Source organism: Nestor notabilis, unplaced genomic scaffold, assembly GCF_000696875.1.
Source record: "Nestor notabilis isolate BGI_N333 unplaced genomic scaffold, ASM69687v1 scaffold1392, whole genome shotgun sequence".
Classification (NCBI taxonomy): Eukaryota; Metazoa; Chordata; class Aves; order Psittaciformes; family Psittacidae; genus Nestor; species Nestor notabilis.
The window spans coordinates 3,135-24,056 of record NW_009917654.1 but is presented as its reverse complement, the minus strand read 5'-3'; the positions used below and the strand labels follow the sequence as shown (position 1 = coordinate 24,056).

The 20,922-nt window shown below is 39.0% G+C and overlaps 1 protein-coding gene across 1 annotated transcript; it reads left to right on the top strand.

Moving 5' to 3' along the window:
* The first annotated feature begins 19,691 nt into the window (after positions 1 to 19,691).
* On the top strand, positions 19,692 to 20,663 carry APOBEC4 (apolipoprotein B mRNA editing enzyme, catalytic polypeptide-like 4 (putative)). The gene has a single exon (XM_010009330.1). It carries the CDS (start codon positions 19,692 to 19,694, stop codon positions 20,661 to 20,663), a length of 972 nt encoding a protein of 323 aa, XP_010007632.1.
* The last annotated feature ends 259 nt before the right edge of the window (positions 20,664 to 20,922 follow it).

Sequence of the window (20,922 nt, the reverse complement as noted above, 5' to 3'; positions counted from 1 at the left end):
TTTTTTTTTTTTTTTCACCGAAGGATCGGTCGTGGCACAAACACGTATTGGGTTGATTTAGCAAAATTCTCTTTTTCCCTGATTGCTGTCTCGTCCCCATGAACAGGCTGATTCTCCATAAGAAGCTTTTTACTTTCAATACATTTACAAGTTTGTTATTTTTGTTTTGGCTAGTTGCTACTCAGTCCTTCTCCTCATTCCAAAATTCCTTGCCACAGTTCATGTTCATTTCTAGCAAGCTTCAGTTTCCGTAACAAGACATTTAACTTTTTGATTCAATAGCTCTCAGAACTTCCCATTTAGAAACATAAGTTTTTCTTTCCCTTCTGCTCTGTTTCGCTTTGCTTTGGTTACAGATATATTGCGTTTATACCTTTTATGACCCTGTTACAGTATGCTTAAACAGTATAAATCTCTGTTGACTATGAGGATTTTAATCTCTTCAGTTTTGATTCTAGGCTCCTTTTCAGTATTCCTCTTGAAAAAGAAATAGTTCCTCCCCAGAAGTCTGTAATGCTCTGGTGTCCTTTAATCCAAGCATTCCCCAGAGGACTCTGGGCTTAATAATTACATTGGATTGTGTATTATTTAGGATACTGGGAGTACTTCCCATTCTATCTGGGGCCCCCCCTTCCTCTGAGCAGACTTTTGCCAGCTAACTCTGTATTTATATCTAACTAGTTCAAAGACCAAGGACTTCGTCCCTCCCGCCTATTGAGTTATAATCAGATGGCATGTCTTAAGTTTGACTCATGCACTTCATGCATACATAGTTTCCAGGAAGAGTAAATGAACTTTCAATTTAAATGCTGTTCCTACAACAAATCCTAGGAATCACATGTTTTCAGTAGCATTATATATGATAGAGATCAGAATTAAAATGTCCAAAACTAACTCCATCACTTAGATTTAAAATGTGAGGAAAATCTGCATAAAGCAATCTTATGAAGTGAAAATCCCAAAACAAAGTTTGGCATTTCTGAACATTGTGCATAAACACAACACTCTTAGCCTCCAAGAGGTCATTAAAATAACAGGGATAAATTAATTATAAATTCTTGTATTACTATCATATTTTTTTTAATTGCTTTTCTGTTTGCTTTTACCTCCTCCATCTCTAGAATATCCTATAGTCTGTACACCAGTGACTTGCCTTCTGCTGGCATCTCTCAGGCGAGACGCTCCTTTCTCTTCCACAACATCCTTGAAGACAGAGGCATTTCAAGGAGAAATTGAGTAACTGTTTGAAGAAAGCAGAAAGGCCTTTTTGAAATGTGGTTAGCAATACACTTGTTTGCAAAGTCCATTATGTTTCTCTCCCTTTTGTGAAACACAGCAATTGGATGCAATCATTACACAGATAAGGAAGGTGCTTAGTGATGTTCATTAGATGCAGTACCAACCACTCACAACCAGTGGCATGGTCACATACACCCAAACTCTCTTCCTAGCTTCCTTAAATTTCTGCTTTCGCTGGCATTAGAGGAAGCATTGCTATTGCAGGGGCCTAAACCAGTAAGCTAGAAAGCATATCAACTTCTCCCTCTTGACTGCGCTGCACATGTAAGTGCAGTGCTAAGACTTCCTCAATCAGGACAGCTCTACCTTAAGAAAATGGGTGTTAAACATGTCTCTAGAAGTAACCTGTTTTGCTAGGGGAGCCAAAAATGCTTTTACCAGCCTAAGTCATCTCCGGTCTTTTTTCCTTTATGTTGTTATAACTCTTGTCTTCCACCTATTGCAAAATCTGAGCTTTCTAAAGCCGATATTCCTACAGTACAGACCAGTCAAAATTGAGCATTAAGACTTTCTTCCTCATTCAGTTATTTAACATTAATTTTTAATATCCCTTAGAACTTCCTCTCTCTTCTGACTTCCCTTATTTTCATCCCTTAGAAGCTTCTCACCTCTGCTGATGCTTCTTCTCACAGATCAATGCCTGCCAGAACCTCCCAATAGTAAAGTTCACTCCCAGGCTTTTTGTTTTATACGCTACCAATATACACTTTCAAACTGATAAACCCAGCTTTGAGATGCACCTTTATTCTTATGCCAGACATGCGTCTGCAGTTCACAACAGTGACATAAAAATCCTGTGGGACACAAGTAATATTTCCTTCACTAACAAAAGTTCAAATGATTTATAGCCTGCAACTGATGTGTATCACTACTGATCTATAACTAGTTCCCCTCACTGGTATTTACCTTCATACTTTGCCCTACGTCCTTCCTGTTGTTCACTCTACCCATGTTCTGCATTTTCTTTTTCATTATATACTTTGAGACAGGCTTCTACCCACTTGCAAATGTTCCAGGGCAAGATTACATAAACCCTGGCTGTGACCTTTAGGCACTATTACAGTGCAAAAATAGATTATATGATGAACCCATAGAGTACAATATCCAACAGTCATGCCAACTGATGCCACTTTGATGTAGATTAATAGAGTACAACCCACTTGAATGAATTTAGATCAACAGTTATTAAAAGTTCTGTGAACCTTTGGGAGCAGTATGCCTCAGCATCCTTAGCTAAAGAGAAATCCCTCTTACTACTTGTGCTTTTGCTACTTGGCGGCTGCTGTAGTCCATATATCACTTCCTTGAAGATGTGCTGCTAGTGACTTCAGTGGATTCACTTGCAAGGCAAAGGTGACAGGATTAGAAACACAGGCTGTAAACACTTGGGTACCCTCTGGGATTACATTGTTTTATCATTATTGGTGCATTGTGCTCAGACAGCAAAGACATTCATTTAAGGATACTGGTTTCTATTTCCAGCTCTATTACATCTATTTTTATTTGAGCTTATTTAAAGACAACATTATCAACCCAGAAACAAAAGACAGGAAGGAGATGGAAGTCCACAGTGCTTGAGACTCTAGACAATGACAGGAAATGGCCCGTGTTTTGACCGTTTCCCCAATTCTCTTCCAGATGATCTTTACTGAAGAATTAGACAAAGTCCAAAAAGCAAAATAAAAACATAAACAAACTCTGCGAAGGGGAAATCCTCTTGCATTCAGATACCAGCAGAGTGGAAAAATTTAGGTAGAATCCAGGTCTACAACATTGTGTTAGAAAAAGTTTGTCTGTGTAAAAGCAGTAATGGAACAGTGACATGACAGTAACAAGATGGAACAAGGACAAATGATTCTGTGTTCTATTTGGAGAAATCCCATGGTATGCCACCAAGCAAAATTAGAAACAAACAAACAAAACAATCATTTGGTGTGTTTTGTGATGGGTTTATTAGCAAGATATTTTACTTAGCTATTTTGAAAGTACCCACCAGTGACAGCTGAACATAGTACATGAATGTTTGATCTATATGAAGCTTCACATCCAATCCACTTTGGAGATCTCCACAAGCTAAGACAAGAAATGCCCTTTAGCTTATGGATGCCTTCTTAATATAGAAACCTAAACCCCCATCTGTATTAGAGAAAAGTTAAGAAAACCTACCAACAAGCAAACTAGACTGTAGATCATTTTGTGCTATTCTGAACAAGCATCTAGCTTACTGGCAACGGAGCATTACTTAGCAAACTCAAACCCATTCCACTGTATCAGGATGACATTGCTAAAGGCATATTTTGAAGTTTTTACACAGACAGGGATCAAGCTGAAATCAAACATACTTTCTCCTCAGTAAAAACCAAGCAAGAACTTAAAAATTGTTCAAGGTTGAACATTGTGACATAAAAGTTCAAGCCAAAGCCAACTGTTTTGTTCCCCACAGATAGTTGGAAACACACCAAGAAACAGGATGGACAATACTCTTTTCAAGGGACTACTATAAACAGCAAATTAATTGTGCAATATGTTGCTGTGCTCAGGGTGATGAACTGGATTGGAAATCAAAACCTAGAGTAGATAATTAATAATGATACAATTATATTAACAAATTCTAAAACACACACAAAAAGTCAAAGGAATATTAAATTCTTTCACCCTGGGTTGTAAGCTGAACACTGATAGGATCCATTTCCTATAGAAGTTACTCCATATTTGTCCACAACTGAACTGTCAGGAGCTGTATATGTACTACACAGGCAATTTGTCAATCTTGATATAGCCACAGATGCCTTCCACAGTACAGGGATTTTGCAGCATCCTCAAAGAATAAGCTAAACCATATGGTCTTTTAAACACAAATAATTTCTTACCTGAAAATGCCTTTCTAGAGAGGACTATTCAAACTGCAAGGCAATTCTTTAGTAATACCGCAAGAATTCCAGAAAGCGTCAAATACAATAAAGGAGTTTATAAAATTGTCACCAGTACACTGAGGACCAGAATAAGCCACCTCATGCATTCCCTGTCCAGTCCCAGACAGCATCAAGTCACAGTATATTTCAGTCATTATGCATTTATACTGCATTAAACCTGCAAGCAAGAAATGAAATGACTGTATCTTCCTCTTCCCTCAAATATATGTCTATTATTCTTCATAGCTTCTTATTTAAGCTTTCTTTTACAAAGAAAAAAGAAAGCAAAGAAGCCATACCTTTTATATTATATTTTGTTAAGAAAAGAATGAGAATTTAAGCTTACTGCAAACCACAGCCAGACATGCATTTATCACCATAACATAGCGTGATGTGTCAGCTGATAATTTGACGCCCACTTAGGAGAAGGAATTCTGCTTAATTTTTGTTCCACTAGCAAGTCCAAAACCAAGAGCAAAGTTGCACAATCCGTCCAACTTTGTTGGAGAAGCAATAGTCAGAACTGAGATTCACAGAAGAGGGAAGGGAGAAAAATTCCCAGTCCTCTTTTCTGGATAAGTGGATAGATCTTAAAAAGCAACATTTCAGCAGAGAAAAATACTGCTCTTCTGCTTTCCCAGGCAGGTTTCTTGCTTTTCCAAGTGGACTCCAGACTTCCTTTCTCTCCCTCCCCCCAATCCTTGATGATAGTATTTGGCAGGAACTTTTAATTAAAAAAGAAAAAAAATCCAGACTGCCTTTGTGCTACCCCAGCAAGCCTCTCTGGGGATATGATGTTCTTTGCTCAGCAATTCCTGTTCAGCACAGAGTGCCAACACGAGGAAAACAGCTGGAGTGACTTCCTATTCTCCATTCAGGCCTGGCAGCCTAGGAACAAATCCCTACAAAAAGAAACAGAGACTGAACCAACAAAGACTCATTGACAAAGAAATGCATGATGACTTTTTTAAGATGTTATTTTCAGCTTTTTTTTTTTTTTTTTTAAATGAATACATTCAGTTAGTCGCAATAGCACAGAACTCATTAACAATCTCATTCAGCTACCACCAAAGCTGTGGAAAAGCTTCCTATCAAGTGGCAACCAGAACAGCAACTTTAATGAAGAAAGCAGGTCTGTTGTAAAGACTACACAGCAATGACCTGGGCAATGGGCTTGAGCAGCCTTTACTACAACAGTCTGAACCTGGACACAGTCTTCATCACTAACAAGTAACATCAGTAATGCAAAACAACAGATACATGTTCTATATCATCACCTGACAAATGCACTAAGGCTGCATATACATTTTCTAGGCCAGACATGTCCTAATAAAAGTGATCCAGGCAACAATCTTGCCATACATCATGATTTTATCTCCTTTAGCATTTTCCTTGAAGAACCTTCTCTCTGTTTACTCCCTGAAAAATCTTGCCTTTCATTTACATACAAATTATTTTCTATTTTCCAATACCTTAATATGGCTCTCCCCAATAACTTCTTTAACACCTAAACCATGAAGATAATGCAAACATTATTACTTTTTAGGTCTTGTAATTATGTCATCATACTGGGGAGGGAGGAGCTTGCCAGATGGGATTGATACTTATTTGGCTGCAATCCTAACAGCTGTCATTCAGATACATAAGGCTATCATCCAGTTTAATCTGAACACCAAGAGATTTACTTTAAATCCCTTTCCACTGTGTAGAAAAGCAATACTAACTTTGCACCTATCACCACATCACCCCAGGTTTCAAGATTATTTTGATGGACATTATTTTTTTCCTGAGAAACACCATGTCTGTTTCCATGTGTAGGGGAAGCCAACATTTAATCCAAGGATTGCAGCCATGAAGTCCTGCTATTCTAAATCTGCCTTCTCCTTGGGCTTTGATTTGAAAATCCATATATTACTTGCTAACTTCCTTACATTTAAATCTCAAAATGCAAAGCATCTGACATCATAGCTGAGTTCTGGAAAAGACCCAGCAGTTAAATCTCCAGGGAAGTCAGGCAAGGCTGATAATTGGGTTCAGACAAGGATATATGTTTGTTTTTTACTGCAGTGATAGTGGATAACACTCCAGCCTTGCATTTTTCCCTTTTTTTTCAGCTTTGCTCCTTTCTTCCTTTTAAGGAAATGTGACCTTTTTAATTGCCTCTCATCACTAGTCACATCTAGATAATAGTAACTAACTAACTCTTTACAATAGTCTGGCTACTAATGGTTTAGTGAGGGGGGAAAGAAGAGAGAAGTGTTGCACCTCCAAGGCGATAAGACTACAAACTGAAGTTCTGTCCTTTTCCTGAGGCTGTGTCATCACAACACTCACACCGCTTGCATATGAATGACAGGATGAGTTCCCTTCCTCCCCTCTGCACCTCTTTTTCTTAAATTACCATGGATTTTGTTCATTGTAACCTTGTTGTCACATCCTACTCAGCAGACAAACCACAGATTCCTCTGGTTCAGTCTGCAGATGAGGGATAAGGAAAGCAGTTCTTCAAACAGTATTTAGAAGAATGGAAACAAATATTCCAAAGTAATATTCAAACAATTACACAAATATTGATAAACATAAAACTACATTAAAACAAAGTGCCCTGCATTTATCATACAGGGCATATAACTTGCCTATTCCTACATGTTTAATCAAAAGACTTGAGAAAAAAAAGTCACAATGTGTATCTTATTCAAGTTATGACTAGTTTCACAGTCAGAATACAGCACTAGCTATCTCCCATAACAGTCATATGGCAACAAACCTTTTACCTGTGCTAACCTGTCCTCCATAATCTTTGTTGGTCTCCTATGCTTATACAAGAGCAGAGTACAACACCCAGACCAAATGCTTATATTAAAGTGGTATGCTAAAAAGAGAATCCATAGCAAAACTTAATTAGTCTCCATGGGAGACAGACCCAAGGGGGACTATGGAGTCCCTCTTCAGGACTTCATTATACTTATTGTGCTTGTGAAAATGTTTCTTATCTAGGTCACTTTTTACCTTTTCCTGCTCAATTATTTGAGGAATTGTTTTATAGCCTCCTTTGATCTAGGTATTCAGGCCAGAACAATGCAGCTCAGAGTGGGGTAAATGCTATCTTAAACAATATTTAGTGAAGACTATAGAGGAATCACTGCAAGGAAAGGTGTTGTTAAAACCAAGAGAGGACCTACATGACAGTTGCTCAAGAAGGCCCCCAAGATAAGCAACTACTGACCCGTCTGGGCCTTCCCTAAGGTGCAGCAATCAGCATGTTTACCATATATAATCTACTCAAATACCTGAAATTTACTGAAATAGGAATTGAGAGGATGTGACAACTGCAAACTCATTCTTCATTAGACCTAAAGTTAGAAAGGCATTTTGTATGTGTTGAAGAAGAAACTCTAAGTCCAGAGGTTTATAAGTTAGTGTCAAGTCATAAAACTCCTAAACACGTAAGTCAGAACCTAATGAGATGTTGGAAAGGGTCAACCTTACTCTGAGGGCTCAGCTGGCTAAGTCCTTAAAACAACACTGAAGGAATTAAAGTAGCATACTCTTTCTTTTTCAGCTTGATTTCCCAGGCAATCACACTGCCTGCCACACTCCTCCTTAAAACAGTGAATTCAAGCCAGGTTTACCAGGAATTTAAACTGCTGTACGGTTGATGGAAATCCTCTACAGTTGGAAAGGAGGAAATGCCCTTCTAGCATTTCACTGATAAAAATCAACCTAATCTTGGGAAATACTTCATTCTTCTTAGAATCCAGAATCAATCACAAAGCACAGCCTAGAGGAAAATCAGGCTTCATTAATTCTGGTCTCCATGGTTGAGAGTGCCTAAAAACACACAGTTGGGCATACTCAGTAGATCTCAGAAAACCTCGTATATGGAGATGTGGAACAGATACAGAGACTCAGAGACTTGGAGGATCTTGAAACCCCATAATGCAGACCCAAAGCAAATCTGTTTTGTGAGCAAGAGTATGAATGCTTAACTTCTGTTTGACCCGTGATACAAGTCCTTTCATCCCTTTCTCCACATAACCCTTACAAACACCCTAATCCATCATTATCACCCGTACAGGACTGTTACAAAGAGCATGGGTAAAAAAATGCCCTTCTCAGAAAGAAACCTGGATTGGAGAATACAAGAGGTAAACACATTTTTTTATGCTTCAAACCTGTATTCAGGACAATAGTAGAAACTAGGATCATGGAAAGTGAAATAATGATTTAGAGTACTACAGAGCCAAAACCTTGCACTGTGCAGGCTGCAAAACTCAAGAGACAGCAAAATATTACATCTGTTGCATTCCAGATCAAGCACTTATACATAAAATAGAATGAGATAGGTCAATTAGGTTGCAGCCCCAGCTGTCAAACTTTAATCCTTAACTATATGCATATATATAAACACACACACAAATATATAAAAGTTAAGGATCAAAGCACCAACACGCAACAAACACACACAGGCCATTCTGCATTGTCCTTGAAAGTGCTACTAAAAATTATTCAAGGTATTCTTAAGATCTGATGAGAAATCCAAACACAGCCCTGCTAAAGCGTCTGAAAACCTAAAGAAGAAAAAATTGCAGTTGTTTAAGCATTTCATATATCACAGGAAGATTTTTCTCCCATTCTGGGATATAAAAGCCTGAGCTCTTTGCAAAAGGCATTATACCAGATGTACACTTTCTCAGTCAAATATATAATTTCTCATTTAGAAGGATATGGTTTTACGCTACAGTCTTCATACTGAAGTGAATCAAAAGGCTGTACAGAACAATGAATCACCTTCAGTTATGTTCTGACTTCATAGGCAAACCATATGAGCACAAAAGACCCACTGTTAATTCCAGCACGGTTTGGGACATTACAACTTGGGTTTTGTAACGTTTAGCACTTTTGTTACATCCTTTATCAGGTCTCCTCACATTTCAATGATTTTTACTGAATTGAACGTCCCACAATTCTCTAAGCAGCAAGGATGAAATGTTACAAGGATGAAAATTACAGAGCAGGAACTGAACCACTGACAGTTAAAATACTGGGAAGGGCTGTGTTTGTGCAACCACCAGGAATAAATCCCAGAAATACTGATTTGCAGTTCTTTGCTCTAGCCAGCAGGTTCAGTTGGCATTCCTCTCCACATATCTTCATAGTGCTACGTGAACAGCAATTAGGAGCTAACAGTTGAAGAAATGTTGATTTAAAATTTTATTATTCAGGCTACTGTTCCATGTACATTATGCAGTGCAGTGTCAGCAGGAGGTCTAAGCCCAGATGCTAACTTGGGACCTGAATTCATGCATCCTTAGGCCAGTATTATCTACCCTGAGAATTTTTATCCACCTTGCTAGTGGATAGCTAGACAGAACAAGGTAGGCAGCAAAGACCAGAACCTCCTTTTCTGCTGAGCTTCTGCCAACCATGAATCTTGAAAGCAGTGGGGTACAATCAGGAGAGCACTTTGGTGCCACTTAGAAAGGAAAAAGCATGCAGCTCCTCCCTTTGGCTGGTGTTTCCACAAAATAATTGCATGTCCTTGAGGTACATTCCCAAAAGACTATGTCCTTTGGAACTGTGGTGAATGGACTAGTAAATCAGCAGCCCATCTCTCCCAGCTCACCCAACATTGTGATAAGATCCAGCCTTCCTGATTATGCTGAAAGAGGTAATATGTTTATACAACATTGACTTTCTTTTCACCACATATTCAGCAGTCAGCCACATACACAGCTATAAACTGTGTAAAGAAACATGTTCATTAAAAATAAACACACAGCAAGTATATATATATATGAAAAAAATATATTTTGCTTTCACCTGTACAGTCTGACTCCATTCAAAGGCAAAGCTGCAAGAAGTGGGATTGGTAAGCTTCACACACAAAATCAACATTGATATGAATAAGAATCAATCTGCAGTACACTGGTTAGAAAAGCAAGCAAGGGGGCTGCCGTACCCTCAGCTTCTGGGCAGGACCTGTCCACTGATGGTGCTGTGTAATTCAGTGAGTTACAGGTGCATCTGGGATTCTCCAAAGTGTCTGAAAGTGGTGTTCATGCGGTTTTTTTTCAGATGTGATACTGATCTAGCCAGAGGTTTTTGATCTGTTTCTATAAGGGCTGACTCTAGTGGCATGTGAGAAAGCTACCAACAATGTTTACATCTGGCTTATGCTACAGCACATCTGGCTTATGCCACAGCACATCTGGCACATGCCACAGCACATCTGGCACATGCATGCACTGGGACACTGGAAGAAACTGCAGTTGTGGGGGAAGTTAGTCCTGCTGCTGTCACAAAGCTTGAAAAATCTTGATCTGGCTCAGTCAGTAACTCACCTGTACCTCAGATTCTTGCTCTATACACTGAACATAAAGTGTTTTCTTCCTGTTACACTAAACACTACGGGTACAATCGCTTCACAGATTTAGCTACCTCAGAGAAATGGGCAGTCTATTTCATTGGTATTTCTAAAAGTGTTTTAGAAGTCCTGAAACAAGGGTTTTGATACTTTGAAAACAATCTTCAGTCACATTCAGAATAAAGAAAAAATAACATGACATTCCTGGCCTGTAAGTCTATCCATCTAAAAGACTAGCAAACATTAAACCTCCTGGAGTGTCTGAACTATCTGGACAGAAATATCAGAACAAGAGCTTTGAGGTATTTTCAACTGAATCAGAAGCAGGAAGGATCAGACTGCAGACCCATGAGGTTTAATTTGAATAGATAACTTCACTGCTTATCTGATCTACCTCTGCAGTCTGAACCTTTTGAGGTCCATCCACCACCACTAAATATGGACACAAAGCTGAGAACACAGGAAACCTCAACCAATTTAGTCAAGAAGTCACACAGGCAATAAAATGAGGTCATGCAAGTCTTGCAGTTTAACACTGGCAGAAGGGAGAAAGGGACAGAGGAGGAAGGGGGAGGAAGTCTGCTATCCCATAAATTCAAGGTACTCCATAGCCAGTCATATTTTCATGTTTTTCTGTTTGTTTCTATCCACTTTCCTGTTCTACTTTTCCACCTCCTCACTATCAGTAGTGCAACTAACATGAAATGTCATGAAACTCAAACTTCCCATTGTCTTAATGCCATCTATACCAGGAAATGCCTTGTTCTCACCTAAATGATTCTGATGAAACCAGCTTACATGGCACAATGCACACATCTAGAAATAAGATTTCATACTGTGGTGTTTACTGCACCTTGAGATGACTAACGGAATTCAGGTAGTTTACATGGGTTTTAATGAGACCAAATAAGAGACTTGAGTGCTGAACATGGAAATAGCTTTCCCTATTCAACTGGCAAACATATAGAGCTGCCCTACACATATCAAAGGAGTCTAAGTGAATTCCCATCATCCATACTGAATACATGACTTTATCCAACCATGACATAAAAGAAAAGAGCTGGCTCTTTTCTCATGAAAAGGAAAACAGCAGTACCCTGAAATCACATGTCTTCTAGGCAGCTTCCCAAGTGCACTTTGTTTTCATTGACTAAAACAATGCCTAACAATAGAAATTGAAAGCAGATTTTCCTACACTATAAAAAGTCTTATTCTATTACAAACGAGCAGACCTTAAATCGTGTTATTTAGCTAACACTCATCCCTGCATAGTAAAAGAACACAAGTCATCTAAATAGAGAAATATTAGTTATTCTTTCTCCACTCTTCTACTTTTTTAATGACTAGATCAGAGATGTAACTGGCCCAAAACAATACTTTGAGCCCCAACAAACCATTGGGAAAAGCACACCACATAGTCCTATTTATTGGTTCTCTGATGACCATTCTTGTAATAAACCTGAAAGTCACTGGGGCCATAGAGGCTATTTGTTCTGATAGAACAGGATTTTTTTCTTTTTAGTAATCAAAAAGCAAATGTATTCCTGGATTACTTCACCTATAATTTTTCCTTGTACTTTTTGCTGTCCTAAAATTTAAATCGGTCACCCTGCCTATGATGTTTAAGTATTCCTTACTTGTCATTCACCTTCGAGATTGCTTGCTGCTATGGGACAAATCTGCATTTCAATGCAAGAGACTCCAATATCTCTCTCATGTCTCCAATATGACTAATGAGGACACTGCCCAAATTTAATGTCAAACAGGAGCAATACCCAGCCTAAGAGCCACCAGGAGGAGAGAACTCACATTTCAGGAAGAGGTAAATATGAAGAGTAGGAGAACTACTCATCCTTACACAACAACTGCGAAACAAGCAAACAAGCAAAAAACCAAACACACACCTCTTACCAATCTTTGTCCAGTGAAATTCACATTCTTTTCAGAATATTTGCTGCACAGCCATAAATTAGGATACTGATAACTAACATGCTAAGTTTCCACTCTGCCTTTAATGCCAATAGCACGTATTTTTCAGCAGTCTCCAGTTAAAAAGCTGTGTGCAAATTCATGAAATCTATTATATTAGATTTGATTGCTGCAATGTCAGTTAATGTTCCCTAGCAGAATGCATACAAAAGGATAGTATTTTTCTAGCACAAAGAGGTATATATGTTCCAAACTTCACAAACTGAAGATACAACAGCCTTTATGGTGATGATTATACAGGAGAATAAAACAAACCTCTCTCATGTACTGTACCCACAATGTTCCCTGAAACCTGAGCACATGAATATCTGGTTCTGATAATTCATTCATGTCAGAGTGTGTAAATCATACCTTATGCAGGAGAGGATGACCCCTTTCTTTTGGTAAAAGGGACTTAACTTTCACCCCAGACTCATGAAGTGCTGAAGGCTGGTAATGGTACCAGTGCAAATCTTGGATCCTAATTTATTCAGGGTGCACACAAAGAAATATGGCATTTGTAGCTGCCGCGCGACATACATTTTTTCTAACTTTTACATTTTTTTCATCTAACCACATACTGATCCAAATTCATATCCATAACAGTAACAGCAGGTACCAATTTGATCAGTTTCATACGATGCTAACCACCCTCAACAGCCAGTAACCTCCTTCATACAGTAACTGAATGAGCTTCGGCAGCTGTTGCTGTTTTAGTAACTTTATCCACATAAACAGTCCCAGTGACATTAGCAAGAGCCATCACGTTTGTTAATTTAAACTTTACAGAATCAGAGCATTACCTAGAATTCTTACAAGCAAATAAAATCTTAGTCTGAAATAAATATGATAATAATTTCTTCACTTTGTGTTTTCACGTTCCTATTTTTCATGATACCTTCTCAAGTGATCTTATATTCAAATATGTGTCTCCAAGCCAAGAAAATCTTTCAAGGGCTCTTTTAGACGTCTACCTGTCTACGAGTGAAAGCCATCAAAAGGAACAGCAAGATTCTTTTACAAGAAAACACTTGAATATCAGTTATGACATTTGTCTCAAAATGTTTATAATCACCTTGAATAATGACCTAGATAGACCAGAGGGTAAGTAGCTTACAGGCCAGTCTAGCATACTGCATGTCTATTTTTACTAAACTTGGTTTAATTCAACAGCAAAATTCTAGTTAATGGCCACCACCACCCACCTAGTAAAAAACCAAGTAGAAGGAGTGCTAGAGATATCAGTTAAGACTGTTTTTTCCAATTCAAGATCACACATTTTCCAGCTGTAACTCTCCCATGGCCATTTATTCTACTACCCATTGTAGCTGCTACAACTAATAGCATATGAGCTAAAAGATCACTCGCATTTTGTTGCAGTCTCCAGGATTCATCCTCAATATGCAGAAGATTTTCCTCTGCTTGATGCCAAGCTGAGGAAGCCTAGTTTTCAATTCCTCTAATACAGCAAATATGAAAATAACACAACTGAAGTGCATAAATACCCAGTATCACTTAACAGCCCTCTGCATGTTACAGTCCCAGGCCATTACACCTCCATGGACATGCCATTTTGCTCTCACTAGCTTATGTTTTCAAACATACTCAATTTACATTCATAGTTTAAATTTACCCCAGCTAAAGTTCATGCATATAGTAGGTGAATTTCTGGTATAAAGAACAATTCTCTGGTGAGTTTATCTGTGTAGCGCTACAGTACCAAACAAACCAACACCACCTTCAACAAGAATCAGCAAAGTTTCCATTATTTTTCTACTTTTAGCTTTCTTAAGCATTTGAGGCAATGCTTTCGGACTCAACTGGCATAAAATAGGACTTCTTCTCCTCTTTTTTTGCTGCTTCTGTATAGTTATTAGCCTAAAATCCTAAAGTAACAAAGCATATGCAGTCCTGCTGTCTTTCTGCTCCATTCTGTGTGATTTCTGAACTCATTGACTCACTTGAACCCATCAAACCCAGCTGAGAAATGAACAGAGGTCACCAACCTGCTGGGTTCCTACTAACTTCTGGAAAATCAGCAGACAGAGATGGAAGAAAATGCCCCCACTAAGCAAAATTTTTCAGTGCAGTTTGTCTGATACCTGTTTGGCCTGCTGCCCGTGAGGCATAGTTTCACATTGAGTCCTCCAAGATGATTGACAGTTCTGGTAGAGCAGAATGCTCTCCATACCCATCAAGGATTCAGTTTTCCTCATCACCATTAGCTGATCTACATGCCAACAGAAGTGGAAGGCAAGCTGCTGTTCATTATGCTGTTTCTTATCAGAGGCATCATACATTTATCAGTGGATGGAAGATTTCGTAAGTAGCTAAACTTTGTGTTTTTAAATTCTACTCTGAACAGACAGACAAGGGAAAAATACTTATTTTTATATGTAAAGATAGAAAAAGGGAAACAAAAAAGAAGTGGAGCCCTGGAAAATCTCTGGAAGCGAGGTGATAATTTAAATCACTGAGGCTAGACAAGACAGGTGAGGAAAGTTTCATGGAAGAGTTTTGCGAATGTCTGACTTTCACATGAGCTTGAGCAGGAAATGTTCAAACTTGGGACCTAAATCCTCACTAATCGTTACAGCACAGTGGCACAATACAAAATACCAGGGCTCCGCTCTGGAGCTGTGGGCCAGCGTTCGTGCAATACTAGATATCCCAATCTCATGTGTTAAGTGAACTTGAGACTGTTGAGTATGGAGGCAAGTTACGCCACAACAGCTCAGGTTTAAATTATCCATGTGAATATGTTTTTTAGCAGTTATGGGTAGCATTCTGCTTCTTCCTTCACATCCTTTGCTTCTTACTGTGCTTAGGACTGCATATGAACGTCAAGTCTCTGGCTGTCTGAAGGACCATGTGACTCCTCTGTACTTTGAACTCAGATAAACTTCTTATTGAATGAAGTCATGTGTAAAATGCTTTCCAACAGAGATTATTTTGAACCAAGCTGTACTAAGAAATGCAACAGAATTTCAACACTCGTATTTCAGCAGCAAAAAGGAACCATTCTTGTCCTGAGTGCAGTGCTTTGAGGGGAAGCACCAGACCCCCCCCACATAAACAGAACTACACTTGTACTAGACTATGGAAGTAGATAGTATTTTAGTTTGGGGAATAAAAAAACCATCATCATACTTCCATATAATCACATGTCAGGAAAAGACCCAGCTTCTGTCTAATCAATGCATGCAACTTTGCTTCCAAAAGACATCTTCATAAATGACAGTACCCCAAGTTCAAAACCAGTATCAGGCCCAAGCTGGCCATATGGGTGGAGCAGAATTTCTGTGTGCTTTTTAGCCTGAAATGATATCAGATTTTAGCTAATATTTGGATTAAAAAAAAATAAAAAATCACAGCCCTGATCATTATGGTTTTTTTCCCTAGAGGCAGAACATATGGCTTGTATCCTGGCTGACTTCCAACCTGAGTAATTACATACTGACCACATAAGTTTCCCCTGTGGTTTTAAGTGGATAAAGCATTCCTCTCCAGTTCCTCCTGTGGCCATTTATACCTCGTTGTGGAGCACTATTAAACAGCTACTGCCCTCTGCCCCAAAGATAGCTGCATTTTATTAGTAAGTGAAACAATTTCTGAAAGTTATAATTATATCCCTGACCCCTTTAAATATTGTTGTGAGGGACAGGGATATAATTACAATTTCAAATATAATTGGGGAGGACATGGATCTTTTAAGAGGCATTTTGAGTTCCTAATCGTATCCATCAGACATGATCTAATATAAGGATGATGTTTTCATGCAATGAAATTGATAGACAGAGATGTTATTTTTCCTAACAACTTCAAGTGTTAAAAGACCTATCCTTAGGTTCATACAATGTATTTAAAATCAAGCCTTTCTGAGGATGTCGAACAGTCTATGAACTCACAAAGAGCTCTGTCTTGAGAAAGATTAATATTAGAGAAGATTTGGGCAACCTTTCTGCTCAAAATGATGGGACAGGCAGACAAAACAAAAGAACAGTTTGGATTTTGGCTTTTATACTAGGGCATTAACTATTTTGATTGGTGTGTTGCATTTGAAGGATAAAGAGAACGAAACAGAATAAGCTCTACACAACACCTCAGTCCACCACGTATCTTGAAGATTTCAAAGCACTTTACAACCGTTTAGTACCAATAGGAGATACTGGAAGCAAGCATTAGGAGAGCCATCTTACAATGAGCTACAGAACCAAACTAGGTACCTGATCAGGTAAATTTCTGCCTCCCTCCCAATCAGGATTGCAAAAACTTAAATCAGGATGAAAATTACCAAAAGGGAGAAGCCATTTTGAGTACTTTCATTTTTTATTTCCCAACGTGAAAGCATCAGAATTCCAAATTTCCAACTTACATAAACTATCAACTTTAGCTAAAGTCTGCATCATTTACTACCTCTGCAGATATATCAGGTTCACTGTGACAAATTAGGCACCTTGAAAGTCAGAAACCCCTTTAGCAATTTCCCCTGCATAGGATCTAATTGACACTAAGCAGCAGAAATACCAGCAAGAAAGCCATTTAGACCAGTCTATATTTTAACCACTTGGTCTGATTTGTAAACTACTTTGAAGATGAAAAATGCTACTAAGCTGTTCAGTATTACTAAATCAAGTCATGCATGCGAACAAAATTCCTTCTGCACGAGAGCTGAATTATGAGTGTTCCTATTAACTGATCAATCCACACGCATGTATGCCTACACACACATCCGTATGTATGTGCAGTTTAAGCGATCTTGCATAACACACGTTCACCTTGTTTTCTACTTTAGAAAAAAGTGTGCAAAGAAAAGGAAGAAAAATCAACTTTCTTATAAACCAGAAACAGGTCCACTCTGAGAACATCATGAGTGGTCAGCTTTCTTCCATTTTGCTTAACTTTCTAAACTTCCTTCCTCTTTGCACCCCCAAAATGATCAGTTACAGGATTGACGTACATGGCAAATGAGAAGCCTCTGGTATCTATAGTCACAGATTCATTGGGATTCTGCTCCCCGGCCCTCTCTGCTCATCAGAGCTGGCAGAGGATTCAGACTGGTGGGAAGGCTGGAGCCCACAGAGCCAGAGCAAGCAGCCCTTGTCACTGCAAGCCTCAGCAGGCTCATGGGGACAGCGCTGGCAAATGACCCAAAGGCTGGTGCCATGCGTACAGAAATGCACTCAGGCTGTGGGAACACTGTTTGATTAATCCATCAAACTGGGCTGTGACACTGCTAATTGAGAGACTAAATTTTTCCTGCGTTTTGATCAGGCCAAAACAACAAACAAACTAACAAAAAAGGCAAGTTTTAGTAGGAAATATAAAATTTTAAGTGCCTCTTTAAACACTTTAAACGCACTGAAACAGTTCAAGCCATTGCCTCTACGAACAAACATAAAACGGGATACATCTCTGGTGTGCAACATTGCCATCATGCGGCCATTCCAGCTCTGCAAAAACACCAGCAGTGACAGACAGAATTGGAACCTTGCCCCAGTTTGGAGCTTTTGAAATTGTATTTAATAATATTGGCAACCTACAGAAGAACTGATGATGTGGTGATAACTGTCTCATAACACCCCTCTACAAATAAATGCACTTCCTTCTTCAGACCTGCTCTTTTTTATGTCAGGTAGCAAATGTATTTTTCATTTTCTGAGTAAAACTGCTGCCACAATTTTGTTGCAATGCACAGTACAGAGTACAACTGAACATCAAAAATGTAAAGAAACATCAAAAATGACAAATGGAGCATTCTTGATGTCAGGAAGCCAATCTTTAGAAGTAATCTGAATGAGAACAGCACAATGGCCAGGATCAGGAAAGACCTCCAACACAGGAAAATACATGGAAGCTGGCATAGAGTCAGAGGGGGAAAACAAAGCAAATGAATCAAATTAGTAATTTAAGATGAAAATGAAATAGAGTCAGAGGGCAAAACAACGTGGAATGCAGAAGCAAGCTGTAATAAAATACGCAGATGGAAAAGTTGTACATAGTCAGAAAATAGTAACAGAATTAAACCGGATGCAGGGATCATGAGTGGCTCAATTAGAGCAGCAGTGAAGAAAAATAATTATCAGAAGTTGTTGATCTACACAAAACTTGTGTTTCCACTCATCTGGAACCCTGCCCAAGCAAAGCAGGCATGATTTAGCTCCTGAAATGGCCCACTGCTTGCTTGAATTACAGCTTTAGTGAGGGACACATACACACTTCTTAAAGAAGCGACAACCTTTTGCCTGCGTACAAGAGCATAGGCACAACAGGAGCTTTCTGCCCAGCTGGCACAACAGACAAATACACACAGAAATAACAATCACTGGAACCAAATTCAGTAACATCTCTGTTAGAAAAACATCCCTCTGTCAGATATAAAAACCTTGTACTAAAACAGCGCTAAAGAAACAAAGGAAACTTAATCACTTATTTCAGGAAAAACATACTGACAGGCAAAGAACAGAGGCTTAACTACCACAGGTGGCTGGTAATACAAAAGAAGATCCTGTTTATGTTCTCGTCTCCTAGCACTTGGCATCTGTAAACACCTACAGGAGCCTGCAGGCTGCCACCATTACAACTGGAGCAAAGTTACAGCATTTGGGAACGCTCATTCTACAGCTGAACTGCCCAAACTGGGTAATCAAGTAACTTTCTTCTTCACCACATAATTTTGCATAGAAAGCTTGCAATATCAAGTTGGTTCAGAGTGGAAACTCTGAACCAACTTAAAAAGCCAGTGAAGGAAAACAGATAAATATTTACTATTACCCTGAGCTGCTGAGATGGTAATTATACCTTTTTCTTTTTTGTTGGTGTTTGTTTGTTTTGACAGATTGCATAAAGCTCATCTGCTAATCAGTTCCTGAAAAGCATGACTGTTTTTGTTATGCAGTTTCTCCTGCTGGTGTAAGAGGGCAGAAGCAAAGTTTGTCACTGCAAGAGAGCTTTGTTGTCTGTGTCATCGACCAAGTTTCTATACGCTGCTACAAGGTGCAGTACATTTTTGTAAGAGACTATCCTCTATTATTTTTGCTGATTAAGTGCAAAACCAGTCGAAGGGTTGAATTAAAATATTACTTTCCTTTTCCATTCAGGACAGTCAGCTGTACAGCACATAAACAGAGATTTTTCAACAGAACATGAACTTGGTAGAGAAAACAATGTTCCAAGAATATCTGACAGATCAGGGGACTGTGGTAAAGCCATACTGCTGGCAGAGACAGAACCACATCTGTGCTAAATGTCCCTACCACATACGGACTGGTGAAGAAGCGAGAATCCCTCACGCAGAATTTCACAGGGTCTTTGGCTTCCCATACAGATCAACAGCAGCTATCCAAACCAAACACCTTCTCTTCTATGAACTGAGGAGTTTCTCAGGCAGAGTAGTCCAAAAAGGCCATGCTACAAACTGTACTGACCACGACAACCATCCAGAATCTATGCTGTTTGAGGTGGGTGGTTATCTGGACGCAGTTACAGATGCCTATGAAGACATTGGATGCATCATCCTCTATTCAAATTGCTCTCCTTGTAATGAGGCTTACCACTGCTGTGTAAGCAAAATCTACAACTTCTTGCTGAAGTATCAAGAAGTCACACTCTGCATCTATTTCTCTCAGCTTTATCACACTGAGGATGGTTTCCCTGCTGCCATATGGAACCGTGAAGCTTTGCGGAGCCTCTCCAGCCTGTGGCCTCAGATGACTCTGCAGAGAATGCCTGGGGGGGCATGGCATTACCTCCTCTGCAATTTTGTGTATGGCATCCCAGGGTCAACACTTCATCATCCAACTCCACCATCAACAACCTTAGCAGATAGACAAAATCCACACCAAATTAACAATTTGACAGGAATTAATCCATATTTTAGAAAAGCCTTTCCACAAGCAATTCAGGGAAAGCCTGTTGTGCTGCAGAAATTAAAAGCCTTTTCTTCTCCTAGCCCAGCTTCTCATCAGCCTTTTCAAATGCTGAAAGGCAGTCTGCTACCTCCGATGTCTCAAAGCCACTCAGTGCTTTTCCCAGGCATGTTTCTGCCCTTTCAGAGGGAACATCTACACCCCAGACCTAAACATATCATAAGGCATTTAAAAATGCCAAAGGAGTAATTCAATTAAACTCATAATTTTGAAATGTTTCCAAGTGGCAGACACATGCTCTGAAGAAGATGCAAATCAAACCACTTTTAGGCTGTAAACCTGAGATCATAGATGGCAAAAGACCCTCATCAGTGAAGTCATCTCCTACAAAAGTGAGCCCACAGAATAACTGTGGGCCTCAAATAATTGGTTATGAAGATAATATACTTTTATTTTAGTCCTATACCTTTCAAACATAAACCCACAGCAGTAAAACCAAAATCTCAGT

Excerpts from the sequence above, each read along its gene's own strand:
- APOBEC4 (XM_010009330.1), top strand. The coding sequence starts at position 19,692 with ATGAACTTGGTAGAGAAAACAATGTTCCAAGAATATCTGACAGATCAG.